This window comes from Pseudorca crassidens, chromosome 1 (assembly GCF_039906515.1).
Source record: "Pseudorca crassidens isolate mPseCra1 chromosome 1, mPseCra1.hap1, whole genome shotgun sequence".
Lineage (NCBI taxonomy): Eukaryota > Metazoa > Chordata > Mammalia > Artiodactyla > Delphinidae > Pseudorca > Pseudorca crassidens.
Window position 1 is genome coordinate 35,366,487 of NC_090296.1, and position 21,014 is coordinate 35,387,500.

General features: G+C 36.7%; 1 protein-coding gene across 12 annotated transcripts in view; it reads right to left on the bottom strand.

Moving 5' to 3' along the window:
• GPHN (gephyrin) overlaps positions 1 to 21,014 on the bottom strand; it is a 626,350-nt gene that overhangs the window by 68,909 nt on the left and 536,427 nt on the right. For 8 of the 12 annotated variants that reach the window (XM_067732903.1, XM_067732919.1, XM_067732968.1 and 5 more), the window contains 3 exons: positions 18,065 to 18,184; positions 16,473 to 16,531; positions 15,252 to 15,405 (listed from right to left, as the gene is read on the bottom strand). In XM_067732903.1, coding sequence (XP_067589004.1) covers positions 15,252 to 15,405; positions 16,473 to 16,531; positions 18,065 to 18,184 — 333 coding nt within the window. Of the gene's footprint in view, positions 1 to 15,251; positions 15,406 to 16,472; positions 16,532 to 18,049; positions 18,185 to 21,014 lie in introns of all 12 variants that reach the window. The other 4 variants (XM_067732935.1, XM_067732912.1, XM_067732944.1 and 1 more) reach the window with 1 other exon arrangement.

Sequence of the window (21,014 nt, forward strand, 5' to 3'; positions counted from 1 at the left end):
ATTGCTATTGCAGTACTAATACAGATTAATTTTCTGATCTTAATTAACACACAGTTATTGAACTTATAATTTTATAAGGCCAAGGCTTGCAGCTTTTAAACTCCATTAATCAGACAAGTTGCTGCAGAAAGAAAACTGAATGGTTATATAATATTTTTTTCACAAAGGGTACTGACCACCAACTGAGTAATAAGATTTCCCCGTTATTAGGGTGGTTTCTTTGCCATTCATGTTCCTCTCTGTTATTTTGCTGCACACAGTTCCAGAAATAATAGAACAATTAGCGATCACTGGAGAACCAGTTGTTTGTCTGTAAAATTGACATAATGAAATAATAGCTAGTTAAGTGAGGGTATGGGATTTCCAGTGCATTTTAAGTATTTTCAAAGAAAACATACAGAATCGAATGGAAGATTATAAGGTTGCATACACTAGAATAAATTCACAATATTCCTCTTTAAAAATGTAATCTTATTTTCCAGCTTCTTATACTTCTAGTCATCTCTGGAATGATGCCTGAAACTTACTGTAGTTAAAATATAAAAGAAAAAATACAATATAAAGTAAAATAAAACATAACCCAAAACAAACAAACAAGAAAACAAAAACATAACCCATTATCTTGATACCTTGTTACTTTCTTATCTACCCCATACTAAATTTCAATTTCCTGTTTCTGTTATTGTCAATGGTGCCACTGTATTTCCAGCTTTCCAACATTTAGCCTTTTATTTTTTTCCTTTTGTAGTCCACTATCTTCCCAAAGGTTTCAATCCTTAATCCTTACTCCATCTTTTTTTTTTTTTAATATTTTGCTGCTTTATACACAGGAATCCATCTCCTCCTTGACACTACATTTTTATTCACTCTCTTATCAACCCTCCCCATCCCCCAATTTCAGGCATTCAATATATCTGAATTTCTGCAAAAGTCTTATAATTGGCTATCTTGCCGACAAGACTCTTTCCTTCTGAGAAATAAAATAGACACATCTACTTGCAAAACTGTACGATTACTTGCATAACAGGTAAACTGTACCAAACTATGATATGTAACAAACTATCTTCAGTCAAATTGTTATAACATAAGCTTGTTCAGACCTGTATGGTCCTATAAGATTATGGACAATTAGAGACCATGGTAACTCCATATGGACTCGTGCTCCAAAGATAAAATGAAATTGTTTCAGCAACTCACCTATTTCACAAAATGTGATCAGTCTGCCTAGTCTGTACTTACGAACTACCTTAAAACCACCTCATGACCAATCCCAGTCCTCAAAATCCTGTAAGTATCCTTCTGTAACTTCCTCCTCTTGAGACACTACTGAGACTTTCAAGGTGATGCTCTTCCTTGCTCAGAAACTTTAATATATCCAGCTTTGTATGATCAACAGGTTTCCTTGGTGGCCTTTGTATTAGGACAATGATGGTCATGAAGGTCCCTACCAACACTTAGGCAAGACCTCATGCCACCACTATTCTCATATTGGTTACATTGCACTTCACTGAGGTCTTCTGAGCCTCTTTGCTCAGGGGAGTCTTTATGATGGTAAGTCCAGCACTTACATTAAACTCTGATGCTTTTTTGTTGAGCTCCCAAAGTTAGCTGAAATTTATTTTGTTTTTGAAGGGGAGCAGAATATGCCACCTCCAAATGTGCCCATTTGGCACATGCATTACTTTCAGCTGAAGGCAATCAAGACCCAGCAGACTCAATAAAAACATTTACTACTCCCTTAACTGACTAAAAGAATTTAGATAGGGGGCCTGGCCCAGAAAGAGAGCCATTACCAGAGATAACTTTTTATCTGACTTACCTGCATGGTAGGGAAAACATCTGATTACTAAACATCTGCTCTTCTCATCTTCCTGAACTGCCCTTCTCCCCTTTGAAGCCCCAGGCCCTATCCCATTCCCTAGCTCAGACTGACATACAAGCCTCAATTGCCTGACTGCCTTTGGGTCTCATATTTTTATGGGATTCCTGTATGCACAAAATTAAACTTTTCTCCTGTTAATCTGCCTTATGTCAATTTAATTATTAGATTAGCCAAAGAACCTTGAAGGGTAGATGGAAAATTTTTCTGCTCTAAGAGTAAGATTCCCAGGACTTTTTGGTTATCTGACTGAATTTGTAAGGATTTTTGTTTTCCTTAGTGTTGGTTTGCTAAAGTGTTGATTTGCTACTAACCATTTTGTTTGTCAATTGGCTACATTGTTGTGTGTCTGTAAGAACTTTTCTTTATGTATGAGAAACTGGCTTTCAGAGAGATCTACCTCCCCATTCTGGCCTGCTGACTTTTAGGGTTAGCTCTCAAGGGTTCAACTTTAGTTATTTTTTTGTTTTTAAAAAATTTTTAAATTTATTTTTTTATACAGCAGGTTCTTATTAGTCATCAATTTTATACACATCAGTGTATACATGTCAATCCCAATCACCCAGTTCATCCCACCCCCACCCCCCACCACTTTCCCCCCTTGGTGTCCATACGTTTGTTCTCTACATCTATGTCTCAACTTCTGCCCTGCAAACTGGTTCATCCGTACCGTTCTTCCAGGTTCCACACACATGCGTTAATATACGATATTTGTTTTTCTCTTTCTGACTTACTTCACTCTGTATGACAGTCTCTAGATCCATCCACGTCTCAACAAATGACCCAATTTTGTTCTTTTTTATGGCTGAGTAACATTCCACTGTATATATGGGCCAATCTTCTTTATCCATTCGTCTGTCGATGGGCATTTAGGTTGCTTCCATGACCTGGCTATTGTAAATAGTGCTGCAATGAACATTGGGGTGCATGTGTCTTTTTGAATTATGGTTTTCTCTGGGTACATGCCCAGTAGTGGGATTGCTGGGTCATATGGTAATTCTATTTTTAGTTTTTTAAGGAACCTCCATACTGTTCTCCATAGTGGCTGTATCAATTTACATTCCCACCAACAGTGTAAGAGGGTTCCCTTTTCTCCACACCCTCTCCAGCATTTGTTGTTAGTAGATTTTCTGATGATGCCCAGTCTAACTGGTGTGAAGTGATACCTCATTGTGGTTTTGATTTGCATTTCTCTAATAATTAATGATGTTGAGCAGCTTTTCATGTGCTTCTTGGCCATCTGTATGTCTTCTTTGGAGAAATGTCTATTTAGCTCTTCTGCCCATTTTTGGATTGGACTGTTTGTTTTTTAATATTGAGGTGCATGAGTTCTTTATATATTTTAGAGATTAATCATTTGTCTGTTGATTCATTTGCAAATATTTTCTCCCATTCTGAGGGTTGTCTTTTCATCTTGTTTATGGTTTCCTTTGTTGTGCAAAAGTTTTTAAGTTTCATTAGGTCCCATTTGTTTATTTTTGTTTTTATTTCCATTACTCTAGGAGGTGGATCAAAAAAGATCTTGCTGTGATTTATGTCAAAGAGTGTTCTGCCTATGTTTTCCTCTAAGAGTTTTATAGTGTCCGGTCTTACATTTACGTCTCTAACCCATTTTAAGTTTCTTTTTGTGTATGGTGTTAGGGAGTGTTCTAATTTCATTCTTTTACCTGTAGCTGTCCAGTTTTCCCAGCACCACTTATTGAAGAGACTGTCTTTTCTCCATTGTATATCCTTGCCTCCTTTGTCATAGATTGACCATAGGTGCATGGGTTTATCTCTGGGCTTTCTATCCTGTTCCATTGATCTGTATTTCTGTTTTTGCACCAGTACCATATTGTCTTGATTACTGTAGCTTTGTAGTATAGTCTGAAGTCAGGGAGTCTGATTCCTCCAGCTCCATTCTCAGCCTTAGTTTTAAGGACTTTAGATATATATAAGTGATATTTTCCCTGTTGACTGGCTTTTAGCTAATGAATTCATGGATTCATGTAATAATAAACTTGTACTTCTCCTGGCATAAGTTGGCTTCTGTTTTGTCTTTCTTGCATTTATTTTTCTAGAAAGCACAGTTTCATCAAGGAAAATTTGGAATTGCAGTGGTCATTTTGGAGTACTTTTGACATGACAATTATTCACTTGAAAGCACTTTTAGAATAAAGGGCGAATACAATTCAGAATATTCAATGATTATCACTTTTATTGTTATGCACTGCTTCAAAATGAAATTTTAATAAAAATACAAAATATTTACAAGTTTGTTAAACCCTGTATTGAGGAAATTCTATGTCTTATTTGTCTAAAAGAGAAATCAGTTAGTTTATTTTAAGAGACCTCTCTCTCTTTGTTTCTGTTCTTCAGAGATTTACTCCTACCTTGATGGAATAATCCTATTTAATTCTATCTTGATGGTCTTGATGGAATTGTCAAAGGGGCTAAGACTGGTTGTAATAACTTACTTTCTCTCTTTTTAATGTATTGAAATGGGTTTGTCTGCATCTAAGACTTCTCCTCTTTGCAAAGAGAAGGTATTAGAATTTTATAGGTCAGTTAACTATTACCATATCCATTGCAAACAGCTTCCTTATACATCCTTACTTTCTCCTTCTTTTGGAAAATGTAATTAAATAATTAATTCCATTAATTAATTATGGACATTAATTAATTATGGCCACACCTTAGAAATACCTAGATAGTCCAGACAAACAGACCTAACACAAAAAAAGGTGAGAAAAGTCAGATTATAAACTCTAATGGAGAATGGTCTTATTCTAAATGGCTTTTAATTAAACTCTGAAAAAAAAGTTTTAATTGAGAGTTAAATTAATTGCCTTGGTTCCTTGGATGTAAGAAAGAAAAAGGAACATACAGAGCTTTTAAACATAATCTAAGGAGTCCTTAAGAATTTGGTTTATAAATACAGAGGTTTACAAATGGTATTAGAAAAAATTCATATTCTATTTCTATTATCATGATTCTGGACATGTTAGACTGATTTAATAATTTTAGTTTAAAAACTGTCCTATGTCTTTTTCCTAACTTTACTACCATGTAAGAAAGTTATACTAGTATAACATTCTAGTTATGTAAGCCTTGGGTCTCTCTGCTTTTTTTTTTTTCTATTCTTAAAGACTCTTATTTAAAAAAATTGTTTTTTAATTAATTTTTATTGGAGTTAGTTGATTTACAACCTTGTGTTAGTTTCTGCTGTACAGCAATGTAAATCAGCTATACATACACATATATAAAAAATCTTAATAGGTTTTTTTTTTTGGCCATGCTACACGACTTGTGGGATCCTAGTTCCCTGACCAGGGTTCAAACCTGGGCCCCTGGAAGTGGAAGTGTGGAATCCTAACCACTGGATTGCCAGGGAATTCCCTATTTTCTTATTAAAAAAATCCTAATTTGAACCTTCTAAATTGCGTTCATCTAAATATGGGGATGATGATATGGAATGTCTCTGTGAAAAGAGACTGATGAGGTTCAAGACATGCTACCCCAAAATATGGCATTTGGCATAGTGAATATTTTAGCTGAAGGAATTTGAGAAATAGTACATGCAGGAAGGACTTTCTGACTTTCCCCTGAAAAACGTCAAAAAACCCTTATGTTAGAGGTGCCCTCCCTATGCCCAGAGGAAAGGAGCATCCTTATCTCTGAAGATGAAGGGACAGAGAGAGGAATCTGAAGGAACAGGCCTTGCTAAGTTTCCCCCAGTTTACTACACTTTCCTCATGACTTCTGTCCTTTCATATTTCTCCACAACTTTCCATTTTTCATCAAAACTAATTAAAAAAATGCTCAGGTTTAACTGATTCTTCAGGTCTTCATTTTTTTTTAAATGAAGGCTCTCGTGTTACATAAAACTTACATAAATTAATGCTGTGCTTTTCTCTTATTAATCTGTCTTTTGTTACAGAGTTAATAAAATTCAGAGCTTGAGAAATTAGAAAGGTAGAGGAAAAAATATTTTTCCTCCCTTACAAGATGAATCCTTATAACGCTTCTATTAAATCATGACTTTATAAGAAATTAAATTGCCAGATCCTTAGTTAACTCTAAGATCTTAAACTAATATTAATTTGATTGACTGGTAAATAATCTTGGATATGTGGACACTGAAATGTTTAATATACCAGTGCCTGACGTAGAGAATGGACTTGAGGACATGGGGAGGGGGAGGGGTAAGCTAGGAAGAAGTGAGGGAGTGGCATGGACATATATACACTATCAAATGTAAAATAGCTAGCTAGTGGGAAGCAGCCGCATAGCACAGGGAGATCAGCTCAGTGCTTTGTGTCCACCTAGAGGGGTGGGATAGGGAGGGTGGGAGGGAGTTGTAAGAGGGAGGAGATATGGGGATATATGTATATGTATAGATGATTCACTTTGTTATAAAGTAGAAACTAACACACCAATGTAAAGCAATTATACTCCAATAAGGATGTTAAAAAATATATACCAGTGTTTATATTAAGTACATCATTAACAGGTTAAAGTAACCACCATTAACAGAGTAGAAAGGATATATCAAGATAGAGGAATGCTTGTGCAGGGTAATGATTATGTTTTATTTATTAGGAAAAAACAGAACAATATTTTTCTTAAAGTAAAAATTACTGATTGTGCCAAAATATAAAGGAAGACAGTAAAAAACAAATTTAGGAGTATTATTCAGTAAAGTATAGAAGGTCTGAAGGGAAATGACTTATTGCTTGGCAGTAATAACTACAAATAATGAATATACAGGAAGAATAATATATATTAAAAACATTGACAAAGTTGGCTACATGACGTGGGTTTATTCATAAGGAAAAATGGCCTATGGATCTTTTATTGTAAATTGTTACTAGAATTTGGGTTTTCTTTTTGTTAAAAATGGCTAAGTTAATTTGTGTCCAGATAACAAAGGTCCCTTTTTATAACCAAAATATTCTGTTAACTCTCTGGTTTATGGCACATTCTTAAATCATTTTAATCAAAAGCTTCTAAAAATAATGGTTATTTATTGTTGATTAAAAATATTGTCTGTAAATATTTATTGTCTTTATTTATGACATATTAATATCTTGTTTCTTCTGACAACTCTTCTTGGTTTTGCCTTTCCCAAATTTGGAATAACTCTGTTGTCTTTTATACCTTTTAAGCAATTTTTGAGTTTACTGGATGGCTACTACATAATACAAAGATTTGCTCCTTTCTTCTTATAAAGAGAACCATGCTAAAATATTTGACAAATTTTCACGTACAGGTTTGGAAGTCTAGAATCATGGCTTTGAAGTACCTTGGAAACTTTGGTAATATATTTGTCCTAATGTTTGTCTGTATGGCAGTGGCCGAATATATAAACTCTAGAGCCTTAAATGTTGCTGCATATTTGCTGTAAGCTATATAGTTCAACAAATTATCATGAAATAAAGAGTACACAAAGGCATGGTGCATGTAGAGATCAAAAAAACTACCTCAGAAAACCTAATACACAATCATAGCCCATCAAAAAGTGGTACCAATCTGGATTGATCACATCTCAAAGATAATGAGCTAATTTAGGCTGAAAGTGACCAGAAGTGGGGGCACTGAGAAATGAAATTGAAATCAGAATTTGCAAAAGTGTACTATGACTTTTAATACAGATAAATTGTGCCAAACCATAATACAGAGCACAAACTGTCTTGGCTGAAATTGTTTTTTAACACCAGCTCATTCAGAACCACATGTTCTAAGATCATGAACAAAATGATTTAATAGTAACTCCACATAGATTCATATGTTCCAAAGATAAGGCTACTGACTGTCCAGTTCCAGCAACCTGCCTAGATTACAAATTCTAATGAGTCATACCCAGGGCTCTGGTGGTCTTTGTACGGGGGTTTTGACATTTCTGTTGCTCAGGAGCCCACATCTACTGAAAATGATCTTTCTCAAACACCAATCTTATGACTTTCTCCTCCTCAACTATACTCAGAACTGTCTCCCTGTCTGCCAATCCATGGTCATTTTTTATATTGTTAAAAACTATACTGAAGGATCAAGACTCACCTCCTTTAAGAAACCTTATAAAGGAAGAAAATTCTGACGCATGCTACAACATGGTTGAAACTTGAGGATATTTTGCTAAGTGAAACAAGGCAGACACAAAAAGACAAATTCTATATGATGACACTCAGATGAGGTACTGAGAGTAACCAAATTCATATAGATAGAAAGTAGAATGGTGGTTGCCACAGGCTGTGGGAGGGAGGAAATGGGGAGCTATGTTTAATGAGTATAGAATTTCAGTTTTGCAAGATAAAAACTGTTCTGGAGATTGGTTGCACAACAATGTGAATGTACTTAAAACTACTGAAGTATACACTTAGAAACAGTTAAGATGATAAATTTTTTGTTATGTGTATTCTACTGTAATTAAAAATGAAAAAAATTAAATGTCACTGATGACCTTGGCAATAACAGTTTCAGGGAATAGTGATGCCTTTAAAAAAGAGGCAAGTCAGGAAGGAAGTATTCCACTCTTCCTGGTAGGAAGGGAAAGATGGTGAGTGAGATTAGGTAATGGTGGAACATCAGGTGGAAATATCCAGAGGAAGTTGTAAATGAAGGCTTGAATTTACAAAAGAGGTTAAGTTTAGGGCTACAGATATGGAAAGTTACCTGCATATATTTGACATGAGAGGAAAACTCTAAGGAAGAATTTAGAGAGAGTGGAAGACACAGCAGAGAACAGCATCCTAGGGGAATATTCCAATTAGGGAATGGGATCAAGAAAAGGAACGATGAGGAAAAAAAGTAGTAATTGGCAGGGCATCAAGAGAGAACAATCATGGAACACCAGGAAAGAGACAGTTTCAAGGTGGTGGGTGAGGAATGCCACTGATGTCAAATGATATAGACAGGTTAAGGAAGATAAATATCAGAGCAGGTTTTAGAGGTTAGGAGGTGAATAGTATACTCAGGAAAGCAGTTTCTGTACTAATGGGGGGCAATAATGAGATTCGGGAGTTTGAGGAGAAAGTGCAGAGTGAGGAAGGAAAGCCAGCATGTGCAGACCTCTCTTTCAACAAAGCTGGTAGTGGATAGGAGGTGAATATGCAGTAGCTCAAGGAGGCAAGAAGGTGTTTCAATATAGGTTCTCTTCTGATAGCGGTAATCTTTGTCTTTTTGGATGTGAAAGGAGGATGAGCCACTAGAGAGAAAATAATCAGAGAACATAGAAGACACAGGAAGTAATTTAGAAATCAAAGTTCTGAGGAAGGTGAGAAAAAGTGGGTCTAAGGTAGAAGTAGAGGAATTGTTCTTAGAAAGAAGTACCTTTTCCTTTTAGATTGGAAGAAAGGAGGATAGCTAAAGGAATGGGGAAATTTTCGAGGTAATGAGATGGGAAGAAGAGGGAGATCTCATCTAGTTCAGTTTGACAAATATATTTATTTTTTACCTTTACTTTTTTCCCATAAAGGTGGTTAGGTCATCTGTCAAGAGTACAAAGTAGGGCTGCTACTGAGGTTTAAAGAGGGTATAGAGTGTATGAATGAACTATCATACTGGAACTGGAAGAATGTACTAGAAAATCAACAAGACAGTTACATCAGAATTACTGAACAACTTTAAGTGCCAGGTTGCCATTAAATGGCAGTAATTTGTAGTTGTTCAGGTAATCATAGTTCTATGAATTTTTTCAGTAATGTTTTTCTGCTTGGGAGCAAAAATGGAGAAAGTGGAGAATGGAGTCATTCACTTTGGGTATTACCACAGTAAGCAAAGGAATAGGTTAAAGGAGTGAAGCTATCTGAAGTGTTATGAAGGCAACTTTAAAGTGGTGAGTCATAGTCCTTAATCTGGACAAGAAGTATAGTGTGGCTAGAAGAAAGTAATGGACTATCTAACCCGATAGGTTTCAGAGATTGCCATTAAAAAGCTGGGGAAATGAAATTTAAGGAAGTGGGAAGCATTGTGGAATAGTGGAAAAAAGTCATTACAGCCAAAAGATTTAGGTGTGAAACCAGGCTTCATCACTTACACAACATATATAATGTTGGGTAAGTTGCTTTGTTTTTGAGCTTCAATTTTCTCTTATGTAAAAAGAAGGATAATTATATTAACCTCATAGTGTTGCTTTAATCATAAAGCACATAGCGGTACTGGTCATAGTAGACACTCAACTTCTTATTCCTTCTCTTATTAGTGGGGACAAAGATTTTAAAGATTCTACTTTTATAATAACAGCTGCTTGTGGCAGCTCCCAAAGAACAGTATATGGAAATTTTAGACAGACTTTATATATCTAAAGTTTAAACTTGTTTGTACAGACATCTGTTATTGAGAGTGGCCAAGAGATTTACAAAAGACAGAATAAAGTAAGGAGAGGCATAGTGGAAATAAATACACTTAGTTCTGTGTATGTGTATGTGTGTGTGCGTGAGAGACAGACAGACAGAGAGAGAGAGAGAGAGAGAGAGAGAGAGAGAGAGGAAGGGAGAGAGGAAGAGACAGGGAAGGAGGGGGTAGGAAGAATGAGAATGAATAGAAATGAATGAATGAGTTATGGAATATGGCAGAAGGTGACTGAAACTAGAAGAAAACTCACCATCTATGGAAGGAATATTTATTGCTAGTACTTTGGGTAACTAGATAACAAGCATACAATCTTGACTTCCTGAAGCTAATGGCAGCTGGCTGACTGATGTCCAGTTTAAAGACCTAAAATTCACCATCTACAGTTTCAAGGGAAACAAAATATTTTATGGAATGGAGCTCATCTTGATTTTTCACTTTCTCTTATCTTCTACCTTGAATTCACTGGCAAATCCTGTTTGTTGATTTTACCTTCAAAATGTATCCTGGATCTGATTACTTCTCACCATCTCCACTACCATTCTGGTCCAAATCTCTTGCTGGAGTATTGCATATCCTTTCCTTTTTTAAATTTATTTTAATTTTTAATTTTAATTTAATTTTGTGTGTGTGTGTGTGTGTGTGTGTGTGTCAGGCAATTTTATCAGCATTGGTAATACAGTAGTGAACAAACAATACAAGCTTCAAAGAGGTACAGACAGTAACCACTGCATATCCTTTTAACTGGCCTCCTGGCTTTTCACTTTTTCTCTCCCATATGCCAAGCCATACATATAGAAGCCAGAGTGATCATTTAAAAATTTAAGACATTTTATGTTCCATGCTATGTTTCGCTTCCTCAAAACTGTCCATTTAGAATAAAATGATCATGTTTCTGTTACCTCTCCAACCTCAACTCCTTTTACTTTTCTCCTTTCCCTCTATACTTCAGCCACATTGGCCTCCTTGCTGTTCCTCAAACTTGATAAGCATGTACTCCAGGGCTTTAGTGTTTGTTGTCCCCTCTGCTTGAAACACAGTTCTGCTCACGAGGCATATACCCTCAATGGCTTCAGATTTCCACTCTAATTTCCCCTCATCAGTGTGGCCTGATTAGCCTTTGTAAAACAGAGGACTCTACCTGTCTACCAGTCAGGTCCGGGACAAGAAAACCAAAACTCCTCTAGGTATTTCAAATGGAGGGGGTAGGAGAAGAGAGGATTTAATGCATGGGATTGGTTACAAATGTGTTGGCAGAGTTGGAGAAACAAAAGAAGAAACGTGTATTACTAAAGATCAGTAACTGCAGTCACCATCGTCCCCAGGGCTGTTGGAGGAAAGTGATGTTACTGAGTTGAGGAGATATACTCCTGCTACCTTCTTTCCACCTTCTAATACCATGTTAATGCATCTCAATGGCAAAACCTAACTGGACCACAGCTGGAAAGAGAGTCTGGGAAACTGCTTTCAGGCTTCCAGCTTTATTGTATAGGGGAGAGAACAAAAGAGCTGATGTGGAATAAGTTTCAATAGATAATACCTGGCATATACCTCTTCTGCTAGCATGCTGTATTATCTCACTCGGCTTTTTAAAAATTCATATCATTTACCACTATATGTTTGTTTATTGACTACCTGCCCCCCCACCCCCATCAGAATATAAATTCTGTAAGAGCAGGGGCTTTGTCTGTCCCGCTTGCTGCTGTATCTCCAGGAGTCAGAACACTTCCTGACATCGGTATGGTAGCATACTAAAAGGGGAGGGGTTGTGAGAGAAGACTGCCTCAGTGGAAAGGAGTATTTTATCACTGACATTGTTTAGGATTGCCAGTGTATGGTGATAATAAAGAACAGAATGACTTGTAGTTAGTTTTATTACTGTTTTCGAATTTTCTGCAGACAGTGCTTTCTTTTATGTGAGGGTAAAGCCTTAATAAAACCCTTTTGCCATGTCTAAGGACAAATTTGAACTTGGGTTAACTTTCTAGCTCAGTTCCTCTGGAAATCTGATAAAGAAAAATGTCAGCTTGTTAGTAGGCAACACTTCTTCTGGTAAAATGGTCTCTGATTAGTAACTTGCATATGGAATGGAAGAAATTACAGATGACCTATAAATCCCTAGTGGAAAGCCAAGCTTTGGGCTTCCACGAATGTGGTGACACTTGAAGCTGGGCATATCCCTTGTAGGGACTCTGGAAGTTACCTAAGATTGTTATAAGAAATATTGATTCCTATGTAGGAGATGGTGCTTCTAAGTTGCTGGCTCCCATATTCCCCTAGTAGAATTCTTGTTCCCTTGCACTTAAATGTCACTTGAAGAACAAAGAGAAAAGCTGTTGATGGCTGTATGAACTGCTAAGATGACTGGTCCCACTGAAGAAAGCATGATGCTCCCCTGCTGGATGCTGAGTTTCCTGTTCAGTATCTTTCTAAGTAAGCTGGTTCAAGGTACAGTATATTCATATATTGTTAAGTCTGATGTTTAGTTAAGAGAACCTCTGGTGAGCATTCCAGCGTGTAACAGATGCTTAATAAATATATATTGAACAAATACATGAGGTTGGAAATGTACGACCACAATTAAGTAATTATTGAATGGTATTCTATTACCTAAATTTTAACCTGCATAGTTTGTCAAAATCAACAAATGTCTACAACAGCTGGTCTGTGTTAGTTATTGTTTACAACTCTACCTTCCCAATTCTAAAAGAATTCCTTCATCCTGAATAAGATCATGTAGTCACAAAATACAGAGCAGGCTTTAAATATAGTATACATAGACATCTTGTATGGCATTCTTTGGGTTGGCTAAGGCTACTGTTCTGCTTAGCAATATACCACACTGGATTCAAGAGGTGGCGTATGTGAAGCCATACATATCAGGGGAAATCAGAACTAATACTTAAGGGGAGCTTGTGCTGTGACTGAATAAATTATAGACTTGTCACATTCATAGACAAATGTAATTTCTTTTGGCCTTTCTGAAATAAATGAATACTTTTTCTTCCTTATTATTTTCTGGCTATCTGAGGATCTCAAGCCTCAGGAGAGATACTATGCATTATTTATTACTTTTATCTCTATTTTCCAGTATAGTGCCTGGCATAGAGGTATTCAACAAACATTTGTTGAACTAAACTATATGGTGATAGAGAGTCATAATAATAGCTAACTTTGGATGGGAGTAGGGAGGAATGTCAAACTACATGGAGCCAGAGATTATGGAACTTAGAAGCATTATTCCCTTGGAAAACCATGTTAAGTACAGCAGGCCAGAAAACGTAGGGGAATCTGTCAAAGCTTCTCTAAGGACAATCAAATCTATGGGGGCAGGGAACTAGGACTACAAAATCTTCTTTAGATTCTACCATGTATGTACCATCTCTATTCTCACCCTGTCACTTTTCCCTACTACTAGTAAAGAGTTTTAATAAAGGTTATAAAAGATAGCTTAGGGGCTTCCCTGGTGGTGCAGTGGTTGAGAGTCCACCTGCCGATGCAGGGGACACAGGTTCGTGCCCCAGTCCGGGAAGATTCCACATGCCGCGGAGCAGCTGGGCCCGTGAGCCATGGCCACTGAGCCTGCGCGTCCAGAGCCTGTGCTCTGCAACGGGAGAGGCCACAACAGTGAGAGGCCCGCATACCGCAAAAAAAAAAAAAAAGATAGCTTAAAAAATACTACCAATGTACTCTGGGGGATAACTGATAATATTAATCCAGGCCTACAAAGTCATTAGGAAGAACATAATACATGTAGCTTAAACAAAGTTGCCTAATAACTAGTTGTCTATTAGTTTGCTCATTGTACTTAGCTTTCCTAAACCCCATGAAGTCACTTAGATGCACAAAGCATATAAATAAATCTCAAATAAGAATAGATCATTAAGTCAACCAGTTTAACAGAAATTTCTTTCTGATGCTAAACATAGTGTCAGTTCGTCCTAGGGATATTAGAATCATCACTTTGTAGATCAATTAAAAAGAATGTTTATTTTGGGTCAGTCAATAGTTTTTGGGAATGACTAGTACACCTATACTGGGAAGTAAGCAAATCTAGAATTCTGATTTACCTCTCCATTAGCAAAACAAAACATTCTTTTCTTTTGCCCTTTCCAAAAGAACTATAACAGTAATAGACCCTTGAAAACATCCATCTCCAAGACCCTAGGAAATTAAAAATAATGGTAGCAACCTCTTTTTAGAGCTTAAAAGAGAAAAAAAACACAAAATCCTGTTAATCTGTTTAAAAATAGTATAAGATCTAAAGGAATTACTTAAAAAAATCTCAATAGTTTGATTCTGCTTTTAGGCTTTGAATTTCCAGCGGATTCACTTTTCAATATTCCCAGTTTGACCTTACAGCTTCCAACTGAAGTTTTGTATAACTTAAGCAAACAGGGAACAGGAAGTTTTTCAAGAGTTCTCATAAAAAGACTGACTAAATTCCCCTTCCTAAATCAGGGCTGAAATGACATTTTGACACATTCTGAATAGCATGCTACTAGAGATGCTATCTTTAGAGAAAAAAAAAAACCTCTGATTTTCAAATCCTTCCTGGTGATTAAAGATCACATGGAATGTTTAGCAAGAAAAGGGGCTAGCCATGGTGTCCTAGTTCGTTGAATTATTTCCCACACAGAGGTGGCCCATCATCTCAGCAGCAGGGTATGCACAATTGATTGTCCCAACAGACTAAGTACTGGGTTTGCACAGTTGAATACCTACAGCTAGCAGTCAACATTCTTTGTTTATATGTACTGAGTGTGTGGAAGGTCATTGGTTGTAATATTTCATTTTAGTAAATGGAAGGGAACATTTCTTAATATGTAATTTCTAGTTCTTCGTTTTCATTTTCTGTACTTGAACTATCCTGAGGCCAATTTATTATTTCCTTGTTATAGAAATGTGGTAAGATCTATAATCCTTAATGTTCTATTTATAACACAGAATACAGAATGTCAGAAATACTTTCATCTGAAAGCCCCACTACCCACCATCTTGCCCCTGCTGTCACCCCCGCCCCACCTCCGCTTTTTTTCCTTACCTCATTCCCTGTTGACATGACTGCAACCACTGGAAACTTATTAACTTCAACCTCTGTGACACCTACAGTTGCCAGAAGACCAATCTCTGAGGGGCCCATGTGGGTTCCTTTGGCCAAAACACATTCCCCTCTTTTAATGTCATGGCCAATGGGTCTGAAAGTCAAAGCAGAACCATAAACAGTATGACTAAGAACAGTATTTTCTCAACTCAGGGGAAACTTTAGTGTTAAAGAAGGAGGACACTCAAGGGGGAAAAGGTGAAGAGATGAGGCAGGACCAGAATACTAAAATGAAGAGATTCTAAAAACTCTATGCTTTTTTAATTAAAAAAATTAAATCACATAACAGAAGACAGAAATAGATTTGTATCTATTGCTGTTAAACAGGAATATGTTACTTCATGTTTGAAAGTTATTTTATAAATTGTTTTGTATCACGTTACAGTCCAAAACACCAATTGCAATCTTTCTTTGATGTAAGGCAAGCATTTATATGAAAATATCTAATGCCATGTCCATAGCTTGTTAGCTTTGTGGTGAGGAGAATAATGCTAATGAGGTTACAGTCATGGAGATAATTTCCATTTAGACCACTTAGGCTGGTCCAGTTCTGTGGCTGTATAGGTCCATTCACTCTTGGCCTGCTGCCACAGGAACTGGAGAAGTATAGCTTTGTTACAAAACGTTGAGCAAATTAGCATTAATAGAATCAGGGCAAACATATTCAATTGTAAGAAAAATCATTTGACAAATATACACTACTAATGGTAAGACCGTAGTCTCATCTTTGTATATAAACAGTAGTACATTATTCCATTATTATTGGCAGTCAATAGAGGAGGGGCTTTCAGCTAATTATATAAATACTCAACTCTGAAAGTATCTGTGTTAATATCAAATTCTGGATTACCAAGGGGGTAGGGATGGGTAATTCTGGATTATCTAGGAGGAGGATTGACTGTGGATTATGTAGGCTCATGATTTTGCCTCCTTCTCATGTTACTTCTGAATATTTCATTTGCTTTTACCAACTTTACAAAAAAGTAGGGAGGGCAGACATGGGATACAGAATTCAGAAAATTAATTTTGCTACTTGTTAAAAGCCCTGAAAGCTAATGGTTAACTGATTGAGCTGTGAATTTATAATAGCCATGCTCTCCTGAGTTCATGATCATGGCAGAAACAAAAGTTGGCTATACATTCTATATGTTATGAACTTACCTGATATCTTGGCCTGGCCGAGCTTGCACCAGAATTCGTACTTCAAGCTCCTCAGTGCCCTATAATAAGAGCAAATCATGTAATTTCAAACAGAACAATCTAACTGAATTTTGATCAATAGAATTTAGCTACTCAGATGCTTTCATCATCAGATAGGCCCAGAATATATAAAAATATAGAGGAACAGAAAAGCCTTTGCTAAACCCTTTGAACATGATGAATTTCTACCACACGTTCCTGAAAAATCAGGTTTGATGCCAAGGAATGAATGAATGAATAAATAAACAAACAAACATTTTCACTGATTCTCATGCTTTTAAAAAATGTACCAATTCAAATACTGACTCTTACTTTGTAAGCAGCATTCTTTAGGGAAAAAAAAAAAAAAAGATGGCTACCCTAATAGATACAGTGAATGTGCATGGAGATAACCTGTTTCTTCTAAATCATGGGTTCAATACTATGCCAAGGTTCCTTGCATACATATCTGCAGGTATTTCTGAAATACTTGCAGAAATTTCAGTGAAGGACTTATAGTTTATCTGGTAGTAGATTTCTATAAATTAATGGTGATCATCATTTTTACATTTATGGACTGTGAATAACATTGTGACACTGGAACTGTGTCTTGTCATCTGGCAGAGTCTGTGGAGGCATGTGTTCTGGATTTCAATGTTCTGCTGGCTTCACTGATGCCAATAAATCTGTTGGACAGTTTTAACAGCAGGGCAATGTGATCTGTGTGCCAAGAGTTGAATTTTATAAGATTTACTTGTGGGAAGGTGATTAAAGAGAAAATCCCCAAATCAAGAAAAGAGGGTGTGTCTCAGCATGGCCAAATTTTACTATATACCCAGCCGAGGAGAATATATATTTGTTATTAATTCTAACTTTAAAAATACAAGATATCTTAAACTTCTCAAAACAAGTAAGATAGCCAGTCATTAAAGCATCAGTTGAAGTTATTCTTTTATTAGTGACTGATCCTCTGGTTTCAATAACTGCCACTAGTTTCAGTGAGATAAAGGCCTACTTAGAACAGAGTCCTGTATTTTAGGCAATAGAGGGGGAACTGACATAAATTTAATGTTTCCAGACTGTAATTTGGCGGCACAGATTTTCCTGAATTATAGAAAACCAGAGCTGAAAGGATCGTTTGGTTTAAATGCTTGGCTTAGTGTAATATTCAAGAACTTGCCCAAGTGTTCTTTGTTTAATTCTTCTCTATTAAAATCTCCTTCACATTTTACCAGAAACTAGTCTTGATGAACAAGTTTCTCAGCTAGAATGATAAGTCAACAGTTAATATCTCTGCTCTTTTATCTTGAGGTAGTTTCTTTCCTTGCTTGCATATGAAATTTCTTGGCTCAAATGTGGCTCAAATTCTGCTGTAATCACAGTAATGATCATAAAAACATCTACTATAACAAAAGGTTTTCAAGCCTAAGGCAGTTCCTTATTTACTATACACTACAATGTAAGGTTCTAACATAACCAAAAAAATTGGGCTAATCTCATAAACATTGCAGAAAATAGGCATGACTTATAATACCGCCATAGGAATGGAGCCATGAGACCTGGTAATGACATACATCATCAGATTCCCTGATCAGTTCAGTATCTTCCACTTGTACTACTGCATCAGCACCACAGGGGATTGGAGCACCTGTTGTAACCCGCATGACTTGTCCTGGCATTACTGTCTGAGTCGGCTGGAAATACAAACATGCAAGAAAGAGTCGATTTACTTTACTGCTGCAAAGGAAAAGTCTGCAGGAGATGTGACAGTTTTTGAAACAAACCATAAAAGGAAAATCTTACAGTCTTATTCATTTTGGGAAAATGGAATAAAAGTCACAAACAAATATACTTACACCAAAGAGGCTTTCATTTGACTTAAGTAATGACTTATTTAGATGTCTTTCTTGGTGCTCTGCTTTCCTTTTGAAGAACTACCACTTATATTTGCCACTACTGTCTCTCACTCATTGTGAATTTTCTTAATATATGTAAAGCGATTTTACAGTCTTTAAAAAAATACCATGTAATATGATTTTATGAATGACAATTATGAAAAACCATCATGTTGATCATTTACTGAAGTTCTGATGTTTGAGAAATGTAGTATTTTATTAACCAACGTTTTAGTTAAATAAAGGCAAGCCAGAAAAATTATTTTAATTATTACTCTTGAAAATCTTTATAAAATATATTAGTTCACCTTGCAACTAATAAAAAGTCTAACAAATGTAAATAAATCATTTAAAAATGATTCCAGTGTCTGTAATGATTTGGGTTAAATATTATATCCAAGATTTTTATTGTTTGAGCTCTCATATGAATGGTATGGGAGACTGACTACAGGACCTACCTTGCACACTTCCTCCCAGCACAGGAAAAATCATATTTCTGTCAGCTCCATCTAATAGGTTTGATCTGGCCTCAGAAGAGTCACTTGTCATGGGCCATGATTTAGGGCAGATTTGGGAAAAGGAATGCTTTAAATTTCCCCAAAAAGAAAATTCTGAGATAACATTAATTCCCCAATAAAAATGATATCTTTCCAAAGATATCTGCTTCTTAGGTATTTAAAATTTTAGGTTACAACATGTAAATATTCTTAACACTACTGAACTATACACTTAAAAATGGTTAAGATGGTACTTTTTATGTTATACATTTTTTACCACATTAAAAAATATTAGGGAATGATTAAGGAAAAATACCCTTCCACTAGATGTACAATCAAAGTAAAACTGGAAATTTATTTGTTAGAAAAGCCTTAAAAAGCTTATTTCCATAATGTTATTGCTATAAACAATACCATCAATAGCTAATATTTACTGAATACTCAAGCTATGCTAGGCAGTGTTAGGTGCATTATTATATTCCAGAATATAAGCCTTATAAAGACAGAAATTTTCATTTTCTGTTTGCCTCTCTAGATCACATCGTTATTTTCCTGTGCTGTGGCCCATAAGGCCAACCTCTATGGACTGTTTCAACCAGGTTCCCATCACTCTGGCTTCTGGTTAGGTTCAGCCAATGGGAGGGGCCAACAAGAGATCAGAGGGTAGGAGAGAGAGAGAAGTACAATTTTTATTCCCCTTGCCCTTTCCCTGCTGGGCTGCAGTTTGGTGATGGGTATGCCATTTCTACTACTGATGCCACAGCTCCTATTAGGTGGACCTCTCTCATAGCTATCAATCTCCCAGGTCTAGGTACTACTCTCTCCCTTTGCCCCTTCAAACCTAGAGGAGGTAATGAAATCTCACTGTTGCTAGTACCTGAGTGCTTCACATTCCTTTGTTAGTTTCCCCTAATCCTGTCTATATCTTGGGTAGAGTCATTTCATTAATCTTTAATCACCCTCTTTCCAGACATATTTATTGCTCTATCATCCCAAAGCCTAGAAAGTGTCTGGCACAAAGTTGGTAGTCAATAAATATTTCCAGAATGAATGAATAAGTATGCATGGTCTCATTACCACAACAACTACATGAACCATGTAATCCTTCTTGGCTTACAACTCCGGTATTCTCACTGATTTTCTCCCACAAGTCACTGGAGAAAGGTTCTTGGGATCAAATCTGGCATTGAACTACATACTTTATATCCCCTTATTATGTTATTTGACAAAAAGACATTTCAGGGCTTCCCTGGTGGTGCAGTGGTTGAGAGTCCGCCTGCCGATGCAGGGGGCACGGCTTCGTGCCCCGGTCCGGGAAGGTCTCACATGCAACAGAGCGTCTGGGCCCGTGAGCCATGGCCCCTGAGCCTGCGCGTCCGGAGCCTGTGCTCCGCAATGGGAGAAGCCGCGACAGTGAGAGGCCCGCGTACCGCAAGAAAAACAAAACAAAACACATTTCAGGCTTATTTGGAATTGTTACATTCTAATGTAATTTTCTACCAAGATAATGCATAGAATTTAAAAAAAAGCTTAGGGCTCAATGTATTAATTTTTTTTAATTTTTAGTTTTGGCTGCATTGCGTCTTTGTTGCGGTGCGTGGGCTTCTCATTGCAGTGGCTTCTCTTGTTGTGGAGCATGGGCTCTAGGCACGTAGGCTTCAGTAGTTGCAGCACGTGGGCTCAGTAGTTGTGGCTAGCAGGCTCTAGAGTGCAGGCTCAGTAGTTGCGGGGCGTGGGCTTAGTTGCTCTGCGGCATGTGGGATCCCCCTGGACCAGGGCTCGAACCCATGTCCCCTGCATTGGCAGGTGGATTCTTAAGCACTGCGCTACTGGGCAAGTCCTCAATGCATTAATTTTTTTTCAACCCCAGATACTACTTATTATCTGGTGCATCTCTTAATTCACTAAACATGACCATTTTGCAGTGCAGTGATTTCTGATGAAAAGCATTAATGTTTTGATATATGTGTTTTTTAGTAGAGGTGCTAATGTCAAAACTATCTTCTGAGACTGTGCAATAAAAATATTTAATGTAGGTCTAAAGAAGCCCTTTTATTCCCCTGAAAGTGCCTTTTTGGCTAAGGCAGAAAGTGATTCCCAAAGTGAGTTTCAGGGTAGTTGCTTCTTAAGCT